The following is a 20,106-nucleotide window of genomic DNA, read 5'->3' as shown; positions in this document are numbered from 1 at the left end:
AACAGAAAGACAGATCATAGAGCTGTAAGAAGCTGCTCTACCTCTCCGTAGTGCCTCTCCTCAGACGGGTAGCTGACGTACGGAGAGTAGGACAACATGTCGGGCCTGTCGATGTTGTAGATGGCCTTGGTCTTTGGAAGGGCTGCCAGGTCCTTGTAATCCAACATCTCCTCTCCTAGTTTGGCCTGGCAGCACAGAGAAGACAATTATTCATCCATCACATGCACTGCTGAGGTCGGATGCATAAAATGATCACCACACATCAACCATATGTGCATCTTCTGCCCCCTGGTGGTGCGCGGAGGCGGTGCAGTCTTACATAGATGACTCTGCTGGGAGATCCAGAGGCACTGGACGCTGGGACTGAAGTGATGCTCTCAGATGAAGTCCGGGTCACCTGGGACACATAAAAATACACAGTTATCGGTTGAATGCATCAAGAAATAGTGTGTTCATTCCATAAAAACTCATGCTTTGTTAGGTATACATCTGTGATATCCCAATTTAAACCTCTAACTTTCTCCTCAGTGGAACAACACAGCAAATCCTGCAGTTCCAGCAGCAATGGATGAGTTCAAACCCTGTTACTGCTGAAACTCATGGTCCCATTCATTATACATGAATGCATGTTATTTTTAAAGGTGTCAGAAAATAGAGGAAAGCACCCTAACAACACCCCAGAGCCTAAAGCAACATCTCATATTAACATTGTTTGGTCTCAATGAAAACTCCAACCCAAAAATATATTCAAGTGAAACATCTGTGGTCTGTAGAGCCGCTACTGTTCCAGCAGAAGGAACACCTGTGGGAACTTGGAAAAGCAAGTTTTTCCATAGAAAACCAGCAAAACGTGCTTAGCTTGGATCATTTTAATCACTTTCCAATCATAGCAATAAAAGAAAACACATCACACAGAGAGCATGATGGCTCTATTAGTGAAGCTGTGCCGCACACTCAGCACTAATCAGTTATTATTAAAGCACACAAGCTAAAAGACTTTCAGGACAAATTCAGTATTTGACTGTGATATGGTTGTCTTTCCAGATCTTTACCATCTCGCATCATTTTCTTAAAACAAGTCAGATTTGTCCACTCTGTCTGTTCACCTTGTGTGAGCGTAACCCTCTACGGATTCGACTACTGCCACGCCAGCCATCTCTACCAGCTCTCTAAACCATCTGTGCGCATGCGCAGACTAACAACCAGCATCATCCATCACCGGCCGCTCGCATCTCTGCAGCAGAAATCAGGAGCGAGTCGGACTCTGACGCTGAAGTGTCTTTAGAGTAGGTGGCCGGTAGAGCGGTAAGGTGTCAAACGGTTACGATCAACCCATGCAGCAGATGGTTGTGGAGGGAGGGGAAGGGAGGGAGGCTGAGTCGGGTTTTTGGTGGGCGGATGCTGCATGGACGGATGGAAGCACCGACCTGCTGCTCTGGGACGTCATTGAGCTGTATCCGGACCTGCTTCTGGGGAGGAAATGGGCGATGAAGAGCAATGAGGACAGAAGATGGAGGAATGTGGATGTAAAGCAGTAGGGCTGCTGATGCTACGCTAAAACCTAGATCCTTTGACTCAACTGCGGTGCTTTGCTGCTGATAAAAAGCTATCGCTAACGCTAAGACAGGGTAACCGCTACTTCCAACTTCACAGAGATTATTCTGTTATTTTGGCTCTGAACAGCTACTTCATTGTGCTTCTTCATAGTTATAAAGTATAAAGTATAGTCTTGAGATCTACAAATGAACTCATAACATTCACCCGTATGACTTGTAAAGCAACAATAAGAGCTGAAATTATGCTATTTGTGCATATAATATGCAAATATTCCAGAAAAGATCCATTTTAACACTGAAAAATATGACTTACCTTGCAAAAAAATTGCTAAATTTCCCAGTTTATACAGGTAAATTATCAAAAATTGCAGAAAAAATGGCTCAAATTGGTGCCTTTCAAAGTCCAATTGCAAAAACAATAGATAGTCGATTCAAATTTGCACTTTTGGCAGTGGTTATTGGACAAAAGTCTGCATTTCCCCCTTAGTAGGTTTTATTAAATCTCTTAATGTTGTTGAGCATTGACATTAAAACCACACAAAACAAGAATTTTACATGAAAATCTGATCACATGAACATTACTAAAGAGAAATCTGTAGTTTGTGCTGTCAAACCCACAAAGAATGATCACTGAGGTAGTTCCATTCATTTCTTTGGAGATTTTTTTTACTGTCTTTCAGATCATTGTTTTGGTTTTACGGCTCAAAATGTTACTATTGTGGTTCAGATTCACAGAAGGCAGGAGCGATTCCAGGAAATAGTCGACCTAACTATATTCTAATCAGAGCTTTGAATGGTATCTTTACTCCTGATGATCTAAGAGTGACAAAATCCACCTTCCAAACGACTATCAGAGAAACGACAAACGAGGCTCCGTGTACTTCGGTTTGAAGGATTACTGAATCCCTAAAGAGTTTTATCTTTTTTAGCTGTGTCTTGACTGTCTTGTGAAACCCACCTTACTCTTCTCCTCCTGCTTGGCTGCTTGTCTGCATGGAGGATGCCAGATAGAAGATCCTGAAGACACAAAGACAAAGACAGTTAAGCCATCTAAGATTTTGCTTTTTTGTGTTTAAATCTCCTAGTGGACCAGCTGTTGGTAGATGATCAGTTTTGTTGGTTAGGTATGCCTCTTGTATACCTCTAAGATCCTCTGCTTTGGTCCCTTAAATGATTCCCAGAGTAGAATTAAGACATAGAAAGATGCTGCAATCTATGTTACCGTTTGTTTTATTTACCCCTGGAGCAGCTTCAAATGAAACTTACACCCCCTGTCAAAAGTTTTGGGACACTTTCTCATTCAAATAAATTAGAACCCGTCCCAAAACTTTTGACAGGGGGTGTATGCAGCTTTTATGTAGTTTTGTGCAATTTAATGGTATCAGATCTGTTAATTGCATCCATTGCGGGTTCATGTACCTCACTGCCTTGTCTGTTAACATGATTATTTCATTTTATTTTCTCATGTAACTTGCTTTGAGTCGCACATGCTGTATGAATGACGCATTACAAACAGCGTCATTGCCGTCATTGTGTGATAAATCCACAAAAATCTTGCATCATTCTCCTCCTTGTTTCAAAATGACACTCTCAAATCCATAAAATACAGCTTTCCTCATCTAATGCGGTGGCGTTTATTTATGGTTATGGCGTCAGAAAGCTACTTTCACTGCTAAATCAGTTTACCCTAAAGTGACAAAAGCACTTCAGTAAGAGTTGAAGCAAACGGAGCACCCAAGGCAACGCACCAGCTGCTGCTTTATGTGCAATGGTGCCACAGATGAGTGCGTTAGAGTGACTCAGCACACGTGTATGATTCATTCATGGTGAAATAAAGACAGGTGTTGAAGGAGGGAGTGAAGAGAACCACAAATCATCACCAGATCATCAACTCTGGTGCTTCTCATTGTCTGATAGTAGACGGTCGTGTGTTCAAGCATTGAATCCTTTGTGGTTGCAGATACAACCTATTCTGAAAGTTACGGAGCGACAGTAACAGATACGAAGGCTGCTGTTACCTTGCAGATACATTTCTTCTCCCTCTGCAAACATCTGCTCACAGCGGGCACAGCGGGCACATGTGGGGTGGTAATGCTTCTCTCCAGCCTTTGACCGAGAAATAAGAAAAGATTAGAGCAATGCGGCAGGTGTGATTGGCTAAATCTGTCAACTTAATGGAATTTGTTAGCTCGACATTGCAGTTAGAAGACTTGCAAAAGAGACATTATCATCCAAATAGAGGTGGAGATGCAATTTTGATCTCATTTTGGTGGTTATCGTGGTTGCAATTGCAGTCTTTGTCCAAAAAGTAGCATTTCTGTTTATTTAAATTAGCGTAATAACCATAAAATGTGTGTTTGAAGGAAAACAAACTCCTGCAGATCCATGAAAACTGGGCTTCTGATGAGAAATACAGTGTGATACGACCGAAAGCTCCACAAAATGAGATTATATTCACAATTGCTGTTTTTAACATCATGAATAAACTTTCAAAAGCCACAAATTGAGAGCAAGTTTGACTTTTTGCTGACTAACTGTATGGATGAAGCTCCAAAAACACGACATTTTCCATAACATAATTGTTAGTAAATGTCTAATTAGCACCCTAACTTTTCAAATTCCAACACATGTATGGCAAAATCATTCCCTTTGTGTTGTTTTTTCCCCCTCAGGGTGCATGATTGGATTGTAAATGTGTTGTTATTTAGTCATTACACAACCCTGAAACAATCCACAGACATTAGAGTTTATGTGTCTCCGCTTGTTTGAAGACACATTTTTAATAAATACATAATTAACTTATCATAAAAACATGAATAATGAGTCTCTGTAGTTCAGTCCAATGACTTTTTTTCATTGAAGTGTCACCAGCTACAAAAACAACAAAGACAATGATGTGTTTTATGAGTCCGACACTAGGTGGAGCTATTGCGTTGTGGAAGGAGTGCTGCAGTTTTGTTCAGTTCACAGAAAGGTGCAAGAATAACACGAGAATGAAAGTACAAACTTGACTCTTTGAAAAGCCTTGCATGCTCTGAAAGCAGGTAAATCTTTGCTCAAATGGCAACCAGAGCTTCAAGGGTGCTTTAACTTTCAACGCAAAACGTGCAAAGCGTCCTGCAGATCCCCAGTAAATCTTCAAAGCGAGTCCGCAGTGGGCGACCGTTCATCACGGCCTGTGGATTTAACATGGAGTCGCTATTACGTGGCTTGACTTTTCGAACCTAATGGAGGTTGTTATGTTATCTGCAGAGTTTGAAGAGGAATCCACAAGGCAGTGTGATGGGAGGGGGTTGTCATGGTGAGGATGGATGCGCTTGTGAAATTGAGTCGGAGGTGTGGTGTGGAATACTACTGGGCCTGTGAAACTGTCAGGAAACTGGGATGTAGAGGTCTGTAGAGGTCATCTTGGTTCCTTGCAAGACGTCGCTGGTTAAAAACGTTGCAGACAGAAGAAGTACTGCCTGGGTTGATCCTTAGGTCTAGAGCACATACGGATTTGGCATTTTTACACTGCAAAAACTCAAAATCTCACCAAGTCTGTTTGTCTTATTTTTAGTCAAAATGCCTCATCCCACTTGATTTAAGATAAATTCACGAAAGAAAACAAACAAGGGACATTTCAGCAAAAGATGGAGGGACTTGTTTTAAGACAACGCGTCTTGAACATCTTGTTAAGTCAAACAATCTTGAAATTATCTTGTTTTAACCCTCGTGTCGTCCTGCAGGGGAAATTGATGCGTTTTAAAGTTTTAAAATGTAAGGACAAAAAATATATTTCACGATGAAAACTTTGACATTTTCAAAAAATTTTGGGAATTTTTTTGAAAATTTTTTAATGGAAATAAAGAAATGTTTCTTTCAGAACATTCAGAAAAAAAATCAACCAAAATCCAGCGAAATTCGCTGGATTTTGGTTGATTTTTTTTCTGAATGTTTTGAAAGAAAATATTAGAACTTTTACTGACATATAGGGAATCACTTAATATATTCTTAGGATTTTTTGGGAAGATTTTCATTAATTTTTTGAAAATATTTTTTAAAAAATTTGTTTTTTGAATTTTTATTTCTTGCCAAATTTGAGGATTTAAAAAAAAAAACTTTTGAGGGAAACTTTTAAGGAATTTTCTTCCTGAAAATTTTGCAATTTTTTTTTATAAATTTGGGGAATTTTTTGATGAGTTTTTGAATTTTTTTCAGGCAAGGAAACAATATGTTTTGGTGCCGTAAATAAGAACAAGAGGAGGGTTAAGACACCTAAACTTGACAATCCTGGTCAAATAAAGTATAAAACAAGTTTCCTCAGCTAATTTTAAGATCTCATTTTTCTAAATATCATCTCTTATTTCAAGAAATCTTACCGAGTCATTTTCACTTGTTCTATTGGCAGATTTTTCCCACTTAATTTAAGGTAGAAGTTCCTTGAAATAAGTTTTTTTTCTTGTTTTGAGAAGGGCGCTTTTTCCAGTGTGCTCTTGTTTCCTGCATTTATGTTCAGTTTAGGTCAGTTTTCTAGAAGTTCATTATTAGATCAGCTCCAAAATGCTGGATCCAAACCAACACCTTAACAACTGGGAGCAATTATCAAAGCATGTAGGTGGAAAACAGAGACACAGAGGTCTTTAGGGGTCCACTTAGTTCATTGCATTCAAGACCTGGCTGCTTGAAAATATTGCTTCCAGTTCTGGTGCTCTCTATTGAGCCCTGAGTCTTGAGTCCCTTTGGATTTGGTATTGTTGCTCCTGTTTCTGGCATTTACATTCAGGCTGGGTAGGTTTTCAAGCAGTCTATTTCAGATCAGGTCCAAAACAAGACTTAAAAACTTGACGAACTTTCCAAACATTCAGCTGGGTTCAAGTGGAACCCAGAAGGAGTTGTTGCTAAATTACTCCTGTCCTTTGCTAGATTTCTTAACCTGCTTCAGGGATCGAAAAGATCAAATCTCCAGTCTAAATTTCCCCATCTTGCCAAAATCTCTTTATTTTATTAAGTCTTCTATTCAACTTGCTCAGTTGTGATTTTCCAAATCCCAGTTCCCCGTTTTGTCTTGTTTTGTGTCGCTACAACAAAAAGAACACACATTATCACTGGAACCGAGTGGGATTACCTCACACTTGGCGGCTTTTCTAGCTTTAAAACACATATGATTTACAGAATTAATAACAAACTAAACAACTCAAGATGGACGGTTATTGCAATGAACTCATTCTTCTCCTCAGTCTGCTGATCCACGCCTCCTGAAGGCATCACATCTCACTTCAGCGGGCGGCCTGATTACGCACAATCCCTCTGAGGTGCCTCCACTTTGCTGCGTCATTCCACCAGGCAATGATAGCAGGACGGTAACACCCTATTTCTTGGATAACACCCTGAGTAATGCTTGTCTGGACTAAATGGCCAGCAGATGGGGGGAGGACACTCCAGGTCCAGGTATTACTGAGAGGAAGAGAAAGGTCAAAATTGGCAGAGGCTTGTGTACACTTTGCCAAAACCTCATATTTGAACTGAATTGAGACAGATAAATGGACAGAGACGGAGAGAAAAGAGGAAGTTGACTTAGGAACATTGAGGCCTGGAGATAAAAGGCCGGAACTGGATTGAAATTCAAACATGGAAAGTATGAGAGGCCCGGAAAAGAGATAGCACTGCAATCAAATCCTTCCTTTGTCAGAATCCGGGGCTGCATGAGGGGAAAATTATCATATTCAATGTCCTGCAGGACTGATATGTCAAGGAAGAGGAGGGCCCAACCTGAAAGCTGATGATTTGAGGCTGCAGCTGGTCAGCCAGAGTCGAGGTTTGCGGCTCATGAAGAGATCGGGGTGAGATGATTAGAGCGTGGTGAAAGGATCGGTGAGGATGCAAAGAGCTGCTGAGCCTTTTCTACCTCTTTATTTACCTACACACCATGTGCTTTCTCAAAATTATCCCCGCTCTAATGCCCTGTCCATCCTCTCAATCTCGCAATTGCAGACACCAGTCAGACGAGGGAAGGGATCCATTTACAAGATTGGAACAGATTTTGGTGCACCGTGCGCAACATGCGACTTGTTTCGTGGTCTATTTCTGGCTTTAATCAAGTCGAGTGTACGTGAAAACTCTTGTGTTTTGAAATGCATCGCTACTTATTTGAGCAGAACAGCAATTCAATATACACCCCCTGTCAAAAGTTTTAGGACAGCTTCTCATTTATTTGAATGAGAAAGTGTCCTAAAACTTTTGACAGGGGGTTTATATCCAGTTCAAGCTTTTACAGTAGATTTCCTGTTACATAACACTCAGGCTTCAAGAGAAAAAAGAACTTGTGCGTTTCCTGTGATATCTGACACCTGCATGAGTCCAAAAAGCATTCAAAGTTGGGACGAAATGTGTCAATCACTGTGTAAAGTCGGCCTTATTCTTAGATTTTCTGTTTGGTGAAGTTGGCCTCTATCTGGTTTCACATTTGCAAAGAGTGCCCTACTACCAATCATCACAGCATCTTTCTCTGATTTTATGCCTTGCCTGTTTCAGTTCAAGTTCAATCAGTTAACACTCGACCTTACAGTGTCCCACCAAGGAGGTGCCAGCTGTCTGTGATGTAATCTAAAGTGACCACTGATGCCCAAACCCCTCTGGACTGTCGGGGTTCCGTTTCTATTCTGCAAAAGATGATACCTGCAGGCGCATTTTTAAGTCTTAAACTGAAACAAAGAGTTCACTGATGTTCTTGCGTTGCTGAGTTTGTCAGATTTCCCAGAGGTTTCCTACTACCTGGCACTCTTCACTGAGGTAAACCTACGCTGCTCTTGCTCTCTGTTGCTTACGCCACGTTTTGCAGCTGACACTGTGCAGATGGCAAATCATCGCATTGAGGCATCACAGCATCTGCTCTCATTTTTTTGACTCGCAGATGAGTGACATCTTGAAAATAGCAATAAATAAATGCCACAGCAATGGGACAATTCAACCCCCTTCCACCAGGTATTGAGTGGACACGTCCCCACGGCACACACTCTTTGATCTCAACCAAATGTCACGGCATTTTGAACGCTCGGTCTCTCGGCCACTCTTTCAAAGTGCAGCGAAGCACAGGTAGAACGGCCGCAAATGGCCTCTACAGCTTATACAACAAGACAACTCTACGGTGGCCTTTGATTTAAAAACAACAGAGACGGGCCTGTGCTTATTAAGAATGACATCAGCTCTCAGAGGGATTACACTACGGTAAGTATAGCTCATGATGTTATGAGTTTGCATGTAATACAAGCTTTAATATCCAAATATATTAACTGGCTCTGTCTTTTAGTCAACAAACAATGACGTTTTTCATAACACTGCATGATAATCAGCGAAACATCAGTGTAACAACTGTCGTACTTTGAAAACGACAACTTTAATCTATTTTTAACCTCTCAAATTTGACAAACTGTGAATGTGATGCGGTTATTATGAATTCAGGCTGTGAATCTTGTCCTCTCTCTGTAATCATTGCATATATTTAATGGTGAGGTAGGACAAGATGATACTGTGAGGACTTCAACAAACTTAAAGATGGTTGTGGGCAAAGTCTGAGAAAAAGTCGTTTTGCTACTAGCGCCTCTTTTGTTGAAGGTTTTCTGGGAAGCTAAATCATCCAAGACATTTGAATAATATGGTCACAAAATAAGGGTCAGCTGAGGTGGTTTCAGTGCTGATATTAATGCTGATTATTAGTAATCAAGGATAGTCGGACTTTGGAATTGATAAAACATCCTCAAACTCCAACACTGGTAGAAAAGTTCTAAAAGACCACCAGTCATGAGGGTCTCATTTACAGCTGATTCAAGGATACATTCATGCTTATGCAACATGCAAACGCACACAAAAGCATACCGAAATCACATTTAATGACATGAACATTCTGCAGAAAAACCTCAAGTTAAAAGGTCATCGAAATCTACTTCTCCTCGCCCACTGAAGCAAAACCAACAGAAACTACAGGGCACAGCATTAGCTTGGCAAAGCGAAGAAGAACTGAACAGCAGAATGGATTCTCTTGATCTTGGTGATCCCATAAGTGCACTGTCTCACCAATCTGCAGATTCAGTTTGGATCAATTCTGGCCAGAATCAAGATCAAGAGATGATGCAAGAGGTAAAGCAAATTCTGTGTTTATCACATGATGCACACGAAAAGTATCTACCCAGTAGCTGTAAATATAATTTTCTGAGGGTCACAAATGGAATGAAACGGCCCTTTTTGTAAGCATAATTTGATCCAGTCAGGCTAATAACGTTTGGAAAGTCTAGAAGAGGCATTCATGCATGTGAGGAGCCAGTGGGGAGTCAGATGGACGTCCAAAAACCAACGGAGGCCTTTTCAGAGTACGCCCAATGAGCAACTTTTAAAGGCATTACACTAAAAAGGAGAGCTTAAATGAATTGTTTCAATTGCTGCAATGCAATTACTTTCAAAGTTCACTGAAATTAAGCTAACAAGTAAGATTAAAGCCTCTGTTTTAAGTTAGATGTATTAAATCTCCTAATTCCTCACAAATAGGCATTGCTGCTGCTTCATTTCAGGCAAAGTCGACTTCAAATTTCCATTTTTTCCCCCAAAGAATCATTTGCTTTAAGTGCAAAATAACCCAAGATGTTGTCAAAATGCAAAACTTTGAAGAACACACAGCGGTAAAGGAGCAGTAAACCTCATTTTCACACTCTTGCTGAAATCAGAATACAGATCTAAAGGGACAAAGTGTAACTGCAAGTTGATAAAATCCACAAAACGAAGGATAAGTGAGATTTATGCGGCCATATCTTCTGAAATGGGAGATCATAATTGGGTAACACCCATGCTGGGAAAGGTGGCACCCAAACTAGAACATGTTTTTTTTTTCTTTCCTTTCTGTCCTATTTGAAGGTAAATAATAATGTGGTTTATGTCACTTTTTCTTCTCTACTCTGTGTGTTTTGAAAACAGGTGAAGTTGTGCCAGAAATCCTCACTCATCTCCTAACTGTACAGTAAAAGCCCTGCAGCTCGACAACATTTCTTTTTAGTGTCAGCAAAAACAACTGCTACGTCCATTCAGTGAAACCACATCATTGTTTTGTATTTTCTTTAAGGAATGAGGTAATAAAAAGGTAAAACTCGCCTGGAGCTAACACAATTCCCCTCGTTTTATAGCTACCGCTTCTTTCGGCGCTGCTTGGCTGACTTTGGCACCTGATAGCCTCACACAATAGGAAACGTGGGTGACGTCATTCGCACAACAAACAGAGCGAGACACCGAAACATGCTCCCGTCCCGTTCTCTAATGCTTCCGCCGCTCGGCCGACGCTGGAACCCGATAGGTGTTTATGAAAGCGGAGAACGTGAGAGTCCGTCATGGGATGAAAGGAGCCAGAGAAAGTGGGAGAGAGGGATTGTTGTTTGCCGCCATAAAGCTGCTCTGTTGTTCCGAGGTCACGGCGGGAGCGTCCAAGACCCCCCGTCCGAAAAGCTTTCTTCCTCCCATCCCTCTCTCGACCCAAGGAGAGTATCTCGTGTCCGTTCTCTCCATCGCTGCGGAACAACAGGCTGCTTCAGGAAAACCACATTCCATTTCTACCTGCCTCTCTTCCAATCTGAGCTAATTCTCCCTCATTATCCTTCTTCCGTCTCTTGTTGTGCGTTCAACTTTCATGCCAGGTTGCATGATAAGCTGGAAAACACACTGGACTGGTTTTAGTTTTATTTAATAACCTGATAGGTTCAACTAAACCTAATGTATCTGCAGTTTTTACCAAAAACTATACTTGAATGCTAAATATGCAGCCATCTCCTCTATGGGAATGGCTTCTGCATATTTTCATATTTTGTCCAACTGTTGGACAAAAGTAGATCATCTGCATACAACTGATGTAATCTGATTACCTTTTTTGGGCTTACATATCTCCAAGGAAATGGCAAAAACTTTGAATGCAAGTATCTCAGAGTTGCGGTTGAGGAATTTTACATTTCAAGTTAATTCAATGTGTTTTCCAGCCCCAAGTTGACCCTACAAATAAATTCAAAGTGTTCTTATAATCATGGCAGGATTCCTGACGATCACTGCGGCTCAGGATGAAATCATATTTGTCAGTACTAATCTTTTCTAATCTTATTTACAGCCTCAGTCTTGCCAACACCAATCTGACATGCAAAAGCAGCAAATCAGAGGTTGTTGCTCCTTCTAAGAAAGCCAAGAAGCTTAAGTGTTGATAAGACTCATTGAATCCGTGGTAACTTTTGCATTGATCTGCTGAAATGGCAGCCTTAGCATTGCTAACAAACCGACTTTGAACAATAGCTGTTGGGTAAGAAGATCACTGGTGAAATGGTGAAGGATCTTTTCAAAGTCACCCAGGAAGCAACTCTACATGACCCATTCAGTGTCATTTATTTCCATCAGGATGCAGGTTCTACATCCCCAGAAGGCCTAAAACCAACAAAGAGCACCACTTTAAGACAAAAGCACACAACCTGAGCAGTGTTTTACACTACAAGTCTACAGATCTATATACAGGAAGGGTAAACAACCCCTCCACAAGTCCAAGACTCAACCTCAGTAGCTGACTTCTATCTAAAGCTAAAGGGACGCCTTCGAAGTCAGCAACGTTCACATTCTAGACAGAGAACACAGATAGTTTAGGAGAGTGAAGTCATAAATGTTAGAATCGAAACAGAGGAGGGGGCCTATGATAGCACTTATCAGGTGCTTATAATGCAGTCCAGACAGTTTCACCACCAGTAACACCATGAGTCAATCCTTATCAGGCAGTAGACCGAACATTCACATCTCCAGGGCCAGTTACGAGCCATTTGCCATGTCGTTTTGGGGTGAGAATAAACATCTGGAACCATTCAGTTAAAACTGAAGAAGTATCTTGGAAAAACCAAGAAGACATCCAGTTTCCTTCTACTGGTGTACTTAATATTATGTTTAACATAGCATTGAATCTAAACGTACACTTACAAAAACAGATATAGGGGCTTATTCCATTTTAGGTCATCAGAACACAGAACGACCAGCCTTAGACCAAAATCTATGAGGCTACGTTTGCTAGCCTATTTGTCAAAAGACCAGTAGCACAGCATGGGAAGAGTGGGGCTAATTAAAGCTAACGTCTGCAAATCATCGGTGTTTCACAGAGCAAGAAAATGTGTTCAATAATTGAGCATGACTTCATAAAAAATCCAAACATGCATGCAGCTGAGGAATACCTTTACAGCAACACCATTTATTTATTCCTCCTTTGGCATTCCTTAATTCAAAGTGTCCTTGAAGAAAGCAATGAAATTCTAATGTACAATAGAAATGCCTCTCTCCTAGCCTCATTATTTCCTTCCTGCTCTGGTAAAATGTGTCTTATATGTTTCAAAACAAAAGTAAGGAAGTCCCATCATGACTGAAAATCATTGGTAAAAAGCAGAATAATCTCACCCCAGTGCTAGATTGTTCACTCCATTGGATCAGACTGTTTTGTTCCAGCTGAGGATAAGGTACTAGCATGCTTCTGTCTTTGCTTCTCTATGTCTTCCTGCCTCTGTGTACACTGTTCATAAAGGCCCAGAGACTGAATCAGGCCACACACACACATGATTCAAGAGATGACGTCCTTTCTTACAGCCTCATATCCGATGACAAGTTGTTTTTTTAAAAAAAAGCATCGGATACGGGTGATGTTTGGAGAGGATGAAGTCGGTATTTTCTAGAACGGGAGGCTGGTTTGCTTTGTTTCGCTGCACAAAGAGGACCGTGTCGTAGTAGAGGTTGGGTGGGTTGACCTGCCCGAGAGTCAGAGGGAGGAAAAAGCTATTAACCGGATGGAAAAAAACAAAAAGATAGAACAACAGAGCAGGTCCTTGCTGCCTCATTCTTCCCTGTGGACCAACATATACAGTTCACTACAGGAGGGAATCATGCCATTTCAGCAGAGCTCACCTTATTAGCCTCCTGACGCTGCCCTGTGCTCTCAGGGACATTTTGTGACTGATGATGTAATTTCTAGAAAGCTCTGATGTTACACGTAAAAGGGAACTGACCTCAGATCTGTGCATACAGTGATAGCAATGGAAGCGTCGTAACAAATGAGTATAACGTGTCATCAAGCCAACAATTCTTAACTACATGACTTTTATTTTGAAAGGAATGCAAACTTCTGTGCCTAATGTGTGTACTGTGCTGCATCATTTACAGCCCCAGGTACTATTTTCATTTTAGTAGGATGTCTGATATTGGCTTTTTTGCCAATAACCGATATGCCGATATCGTCCAACTCTCAATTTCTGATTCCGATATTAACCGATACCGATGCTGACATATGTTGTACGCTTGTTTGCACGCTTCACAACGCAGTTTGATAATGTCATCATTTGTGCACTGGCGAAATCCAGGCATTTTTTTATCGTTTTTTATGATGGGGAAGAAAACAAAACAAAATGATAACGATAATGACCAATATTACATTTTTCTGCCAATATCAGGCATCATCCCTACTGTATAGATTTGCTTGCAAAACAAAATGAAAAATACATGCAAAATTTAGTATAATATAATATAATACAAAGAGTAGTATGAAATAGTAAAAGCTATCTACTTGACATCCACATTATTCCATCAGTTCTAACCTCATAATACAGCACGGCGCTCAGAGGTGTAATTTTGTTAAATATACAACATTTCTGGTAAATTTTGCAGAAATGTTCAAAACACAACTATTGCAACTGAATTTTCTTATATTACAGCGCTTCCTTTTTCCGAACCTTAACGTTTCCTTCAGCTCTTGCTAACACTCCAGGCACATCAGCTGGTGTTGTTATCTAACCACCTTTCTACATGGATGCATCATTATAAGCCTCAATAGCTGTTTTTTTCCCAATGTGCTGGCTTCATATTTGGGTTTGTATGAGCTGTGAAGCTTGCAGAGTACGGAAGAAGACAAGAACGGTGCAGGTTTGTTGCTGCATTAAAGTCTAAAGTCACTGAATAAAAGGTTGTGTTCATTTTAAACACCACAGATTACATGAAAGACCTGAACATTGTAGGGAGACATTGCGTTACTGCAAACCCCCTTGGCTAGAGGCACGTATATGTATGTACACCATGACACCTCTGATGGATAGCAGCTCTACTAGCTTCTCTCATGTATCTGCATTAGCAGGATCTGCTGAATTTTTAATGGTCGCTTTGGGGAAACGAGGTCAACGATGAAATCTGTTAAGTGCAAACATGAGAAGCATGAAGAATACAGAACAACAGGATGCATCATGCAAATACAAACACAAAAACACTACGGTTGCTGAAAGATGCACATCGTCGATAAAAGGAATGTTCAAGACCATTAGAAATTCAAGCTTTAACAGCTCATATTCTCTACTGATTTTGTATTTATCTTTCTATACACAAAGCATCCCAACCCACAACCTTGAAACACTAAACTAACTCATAGTAATCGACAAATCTAGTTCTCAAATTTGACAAAAAAGATGTTTTACAACTCTTTATACAGGGTGATCAGCAATACTCATGACTTTAATGTGAAATAGGAGTAAGATCCCTTTGTTTTTTCATCTATTCTGAAACTGTAATGCATTAAAAGTCGCATTCTTCCCCTTATTTTTTGAATATGACATTGAAAATTCATGATTTTTTGTATCAGTGTGGTTCTTGTACTAGCAAATTCTGTCTGATCCAAATTGAAAATGCTTGTGTTTTTGGTCCGCCGTGGACTGAATTTGTCTGTTTGCACCTGGGGATTGAAGTTGGATGGGGAGGTATGTAATGGAGGCAACATTTTGAACTCAACACTACAAAACTGAAGAAAAGACTGTTTTATGGAAACATGACTGCAATGAATCAATCATCTGACTGAAAACGGCAGCGAGCAGCAAAGATATCTGACTTTTAATGGCAAAAACAAGACTAAAGCTAAATGAATCCATCATTTGAAGGCAATAAGTTACATTTCTGATGAACAAACACAAATTAAACAGTGCACAGATGAGCCAGCTTCTATTTTAATGCAAAGCTGTACTCAGTGACCTGCAGAATCACACTCTGCAGCTCCTGATTAAGGAACCACTTCTCCACCAGCCAACACTATCTCTTGTTCAGAAGCTAATTTATCTGTCTGACCTGTTGTTCTACCATTAACAAGAAGCAGGGACAGAACATTGAGTGTTTTCTGTTGGCATTGTTTTCTGATGTTGCCAGCACTGAATGGGAACAAATGCATGGAAAAATTAGAGAAGAAATGGCAAGAAAACAGCTGAGAGAAACTAGAAAAATGTAACACCATCATTACTTTCGGTCAAATGAATTCCAAGCTTCACTCAACTTCATTTTTGAAGATATGGGATCTTCAGCTTAAAAGCTATTAAGCTGTCTTTATATATTCAGTCCTCTACTCATCTAATGCAGATTGAAACTGCAATCGAAAAGGCCCATCTATTCATCTATCCATGCATCTGTCTTTATTTTATTTGCCTCCTTCAGTTCTCCTCCCAGTGAACCACATGAGGCATGCTAACAGCTTTCACAGACTGTTTCCTCTAAATGTAAGCCATTAGTGCTGCATGTACCTCCAGGACTTTCCCAGTGATGTACTTCTTGCAGCTCTCGCACTGGATGCCGAACATGGCGTGGTAGTCCATCTCGCAGTAGGGGATCCCATCCCTGTTGGGGCAACGCAGGACAGACCATCAGACAGACTTACAGCAGACCGTTCAGAGTCAGATTCCTCAGCTGGATTGTTTAGAGACGGAGCAACGTTACGATGGTTCTCAAATTTTAGTCATTTGCAGTGTTTTTACATGCTCCGATGAGTGGAGCAATCAGGTCTTAATGATCTTCTTCAAGCCTTCTCGGTCTGTCGAATATTTGCCGTAATAAAATTACACCACAAGATCAGAGTGCAGATTCTTTTCCTGTGTGATTTTCCATTGCATTATATCTTTGACATTAGGTGCATTAATAAGAAAGGTGCCAAGGGAAGACTTGAACCACGATTCTGGAATATCTCTGAGTTAGTCCCAGGAGAATCAGTAAAAATCAACCAGTTTTAAAAGAACCTAAAAGAAGTTGCAAGATCTACCTAAGACCTTCAGGAAAGAGCAACTGGATTTCTCTTTGAGGGTCTTGAAAGAACCCAAAAGAAACTGCAAAATCTGTCCAAGAGCTTTGGTAAAAAGCAGCTGATTCTCTTTTAGGGTCTTTTAAGAACTAGTTGCTTTTATAGGTTCTCGAAAGACACGGTTCAGCTTACAGTAATAATGAAGTAATGTGTCTTTAACAGTGACTTACTTGCTGATGTACTCTGCGTTGAGCACCTTGTTGCAGACTTTACACTTGAAGCAGCCCAGGTGCCAGTGCTTGTCCAGCGCTACGAGAGACTGTTCATTCTTAAACTCCTTCCCACAGCCGCAGCAGTCTGCACAAACAGACACATGAAGGGCAATCAGCTGTTATTCGAAGAGAAATTATCCTGAAGTTCTCCTTATTTAAGTGAGCAAAAGGACAAAGGGAACGTTTTCCGGGAGGGGAAACATGATTAAAGAAAGTGCCAGTTTAATGGATGGAACCAACATTTTGAAGTTTGCTTTTGATGTGATTTATGCTTTCAAAGAGACAGAAAAGGCGACTGACTGTGGACAGCCTGTATGGGCGCAGGGCTGTTGGCAGGGAGAGGCTGGGTACACTTTTGGCAGATACACTCCTTCCCGTTAAATGTCACCCGGTCGCCGGCTGGGAACGGCTGTCTGCAAACAAATAGAAAACAGACAGAACATCAGATGATGGATGCGACTGATACCGTACAGCTGGTGCTCAGTGTTCCCAAAAGACATTTACTCCTCTGAAGGAGGATCGGAACCATCATGGGGCATAAAAGCTTTGCTAAAACACCATATAAAGCCATGTGAAGTGGCTTAGCACCGGTTTAAGGCAGAACTGAACTCTTGCCACGACTGAATAAATCCGACATGAAGTATTAATGCTTCGATGACTATCAGCTGTCCAACTTATCATGACAGAACATTTACTGGACATTTTTGCTGCATTAATAAATTTGAGAAATGCTAAACAGGACTCCAGCCAGATGTTCTCCAGTGGAACTCCGTCAATGACAGATTTGGAAAACCACCAAATAGCTGAGTATCTAATGTAAAACATTCAGATTTTTTTTTAATTTACGAGATTGAACATAGTCTTAATTGATTCTCCTGAAGGCTAGTTGATGAACTTTCCATATTTTCAGGAATATATTTGTAGTTCTCAATGATAAAATGTAAAAGATTAAACCATTCAAGCTTTTATTTTTACTTCTTACACTTTTCTGTTGTCATTTTATTTTTTTTATTATTTAAATGGACAGATTTAGAGATATAGGCGTTCAGTGAAAACAAGTCTTAAAATATCTGCACAATACAACACGGACGCAGTCTTCTTATGACTTTATTGAAAGGAATTCTTGAAATAGCTTCTGCTGCTGCAATTTTGCAGTGTTTCGCACAATCTTACAAACACAAAAGGGGAAGAAGAGTAAAGAAAATGATTATTATTATTTTAGCATGGGATTGCTGCCAACGGTTTAGGAGGGAGAAACAAAAGCTACATCAACAAAGGCAATGCTTGGGTTTCAAGGGGTTTAATGTGGAAGATTTGATGAATAATTTAAACATCGGACATTTAGAGCCGCTTCAGTTCATTAAACCTGTTGCACAATGTTAAAAAACAGACTGCAGATTACACAGATTTTACTCCAAAGTCTGTACTGTGTAGTAAACAGCAGTGTCATCTGCATAAAAATTGATATTTGTATAATGTGGAACACCAAAGTCAAGCAAATTGGTGGCCCCAAAATGGAGCCATGGGGAACACCTTTGCACAAATTTAGAGATTTACATTTCGGCATTTCAGTTTACATGCAGGTTATTGCTAAATAAGAAGCATCCAGCACTGAGTACGCTGTGTTTGGTCTTTTTTTGTTTCGACATGACGATGCCTCTGTGTACAAATTAAGCTCCAAAAAGAAATGGTTTCCCAGGTTTTGTGTCACTAACGTCATTATAAATTCTAAGCATAAAGCTCATCTGTAATTGACTTATAAACAAATGTAATGTACTAATATGTGAAACCCTATTAACTGAACTCAGCCCCATCTGACACCTTTGGGAAGAGAGTAGGTTCTTATCACCTAAACAACTTTGAATCTCACTAATGCACTTGTGTCTGAATGTCAGCTAATCCCTACATCCAGGTTGCAACAACTGGTGGAAATCCTGAAACGAGAAGAGTGAAGCCCGTTCCAGCAGCAGATTAGTGTTTAACTGTGACCTATTGTTGTCAGCTTTGTGTCTGTTCTTGGTGGCAGCATCTAGTGGGCAACTTGGGACAGCAGCTTCACTCGCCAGCCAGAATCTTTTTCGAGACTAAATCCATTACGCCGCCAGAGAGACATTACAATGAAACAATGTTAACGTCTGCTGGCTGTTTCTGTGCACGCTGCCTTCACACAGCTGCTGTCATCAAGTCAAGTATAGAAGGAATGATGCTTCCTCTGACGAGCCGCCACGTTCTGCTTCCTACAGCATGGAAATGTGATATTAGAGCTGCTGTCACACTGTCACAGCCAGATACTGAGAGAGGAATACATCCAGGCAGGCATTAGACGGGTAAAAACAGCAAAAAAAAAATGAAGTTTTTAAGGTTCTTGCTTGCAGCATTCAGCTTAGCGGTTTTGCTTTTTAACTGCATGTGCAACCCTGTTACCACACCTAAGCTCTTTAGGTTATAACATTTTAGGTTAAAACATACAAATGTCCCATTTTATACTACTTGTTTCTATTCTAGGCCAATTTCTACATGTATTATTGCAGTTGCAGGTAAATGGTGAAGTACACACACAAAAAACACAAAGAAACCCAGACAGAGAGAATGAAAAATGCAGCCATATTACTGAATTATTGATGATCAACACAGCACTGCCACACACACACACACACACACACACACACACACACACACACACACACACACACACACACACACACACACACACACACACACACACACACACACACACACACACACACACACGTATAACCCAGCGCTTTCTCTCTTCACCCCTCAACCCTATTTTTATATCGCTCATAATCAGCCCATGTGTTTTGCCGCCACAAAAGCGATATTTGTTACGAGAGAAGCGCAGGAGTTAGATGATCACATTACAAAACCTCAAATGCCACACTGGAACATTGTGATCTCAGGTTCGGGATCGCCAAAGTGTGATAAGAAAAGCATGTGCACACACACATATGAACTAGAAAACCCACCCCCAGTTCAAAAGACACTTAACACTAGCTGTGGGAATGGGCTAAGTAGCCACACTGACTGACCACACACTTAAAATTCCTGCCTGAGAGGGGCTCCCATTACCTTTCTAGGCCTGGGAAACAACACCGCTATCACACCAGCAGATATGCACACGCTGCATGCACATGGCTCCAAACAGGTGAGGACGACTGTGCGACGTGCAGCGCCACGTGTCGGCATGTGCTTTGCTATA

General features: G+C 40.7%; 1 protein-coding gene across 7 annotated transcripts in view; it reads right to left on the bottom strand.

Moving 5' to 3' along the window:
* Positions 1 to 20,106, bottom strand: part of ablim2 (actin binding LIM protein family, member 2) — a 108,945-nt gene that overhangs the window by 28,154 nt on the left and 60,685 nt on the right. For all 7 annotated transcript variants that reach the window (XM_051944055.1, XM_051944057.1, XM_051944060.1 and 4 more), the window contains exons 4-10: positions 17,187 to 17,299; positions 16,845 to 16,971; positions 16,124 to 16,217; positions 3,575 to 3,662; positions 2,515 to 2,573; positions 320 to 397; positions 42 to 185 (exon numbers count right to left, since the gene is read on the bottom strand). In XM_051944055.1, coding sequence (XP_051800015.1) covers positions 42 to 185; positions 320 to 397; positions 2,515 to 2,573; positions 3,575 to 3,662; positions 16,124 to 16,217; positions 16,845 to 16,971; positions 17,187 to 17,299 — 703 coding nt within the window. The remainder of the gene's footprint in view (positions 1 to 41; positions 186 to 319; positions 398 to 2,514; positions 2,574 to 3,574; positions 3,663 to 16,123; positions 16,218 to 16,844; positions 16,972 to 17,186; positions 17,300 to 20,106) is intronic.

Source organism: Acanthochromis polyacanthus, chromosome 23 (assembly GCF_021347895.1).
Source record: "Acanthochromis polyacanthus isolate Apoly-LR-REF ecotype Palm Island chromosome 23, KAUST_Apoly_ChrSc, whole genome shotgun sequence".
In the NCBI taxonomy this organism is placed as follows: domain Eukaryota; kingdom Metazoa; phylum Chordata; class Actinopteri; family Pomacentridae; genus Acanthochromis; species Acanthochromis polyacanthus.
The sequence above is the reverse complement of the archived record's forward strand: the minus strand, read 5'-3'. Positions and strand labels throughout refer to the sequence as shown.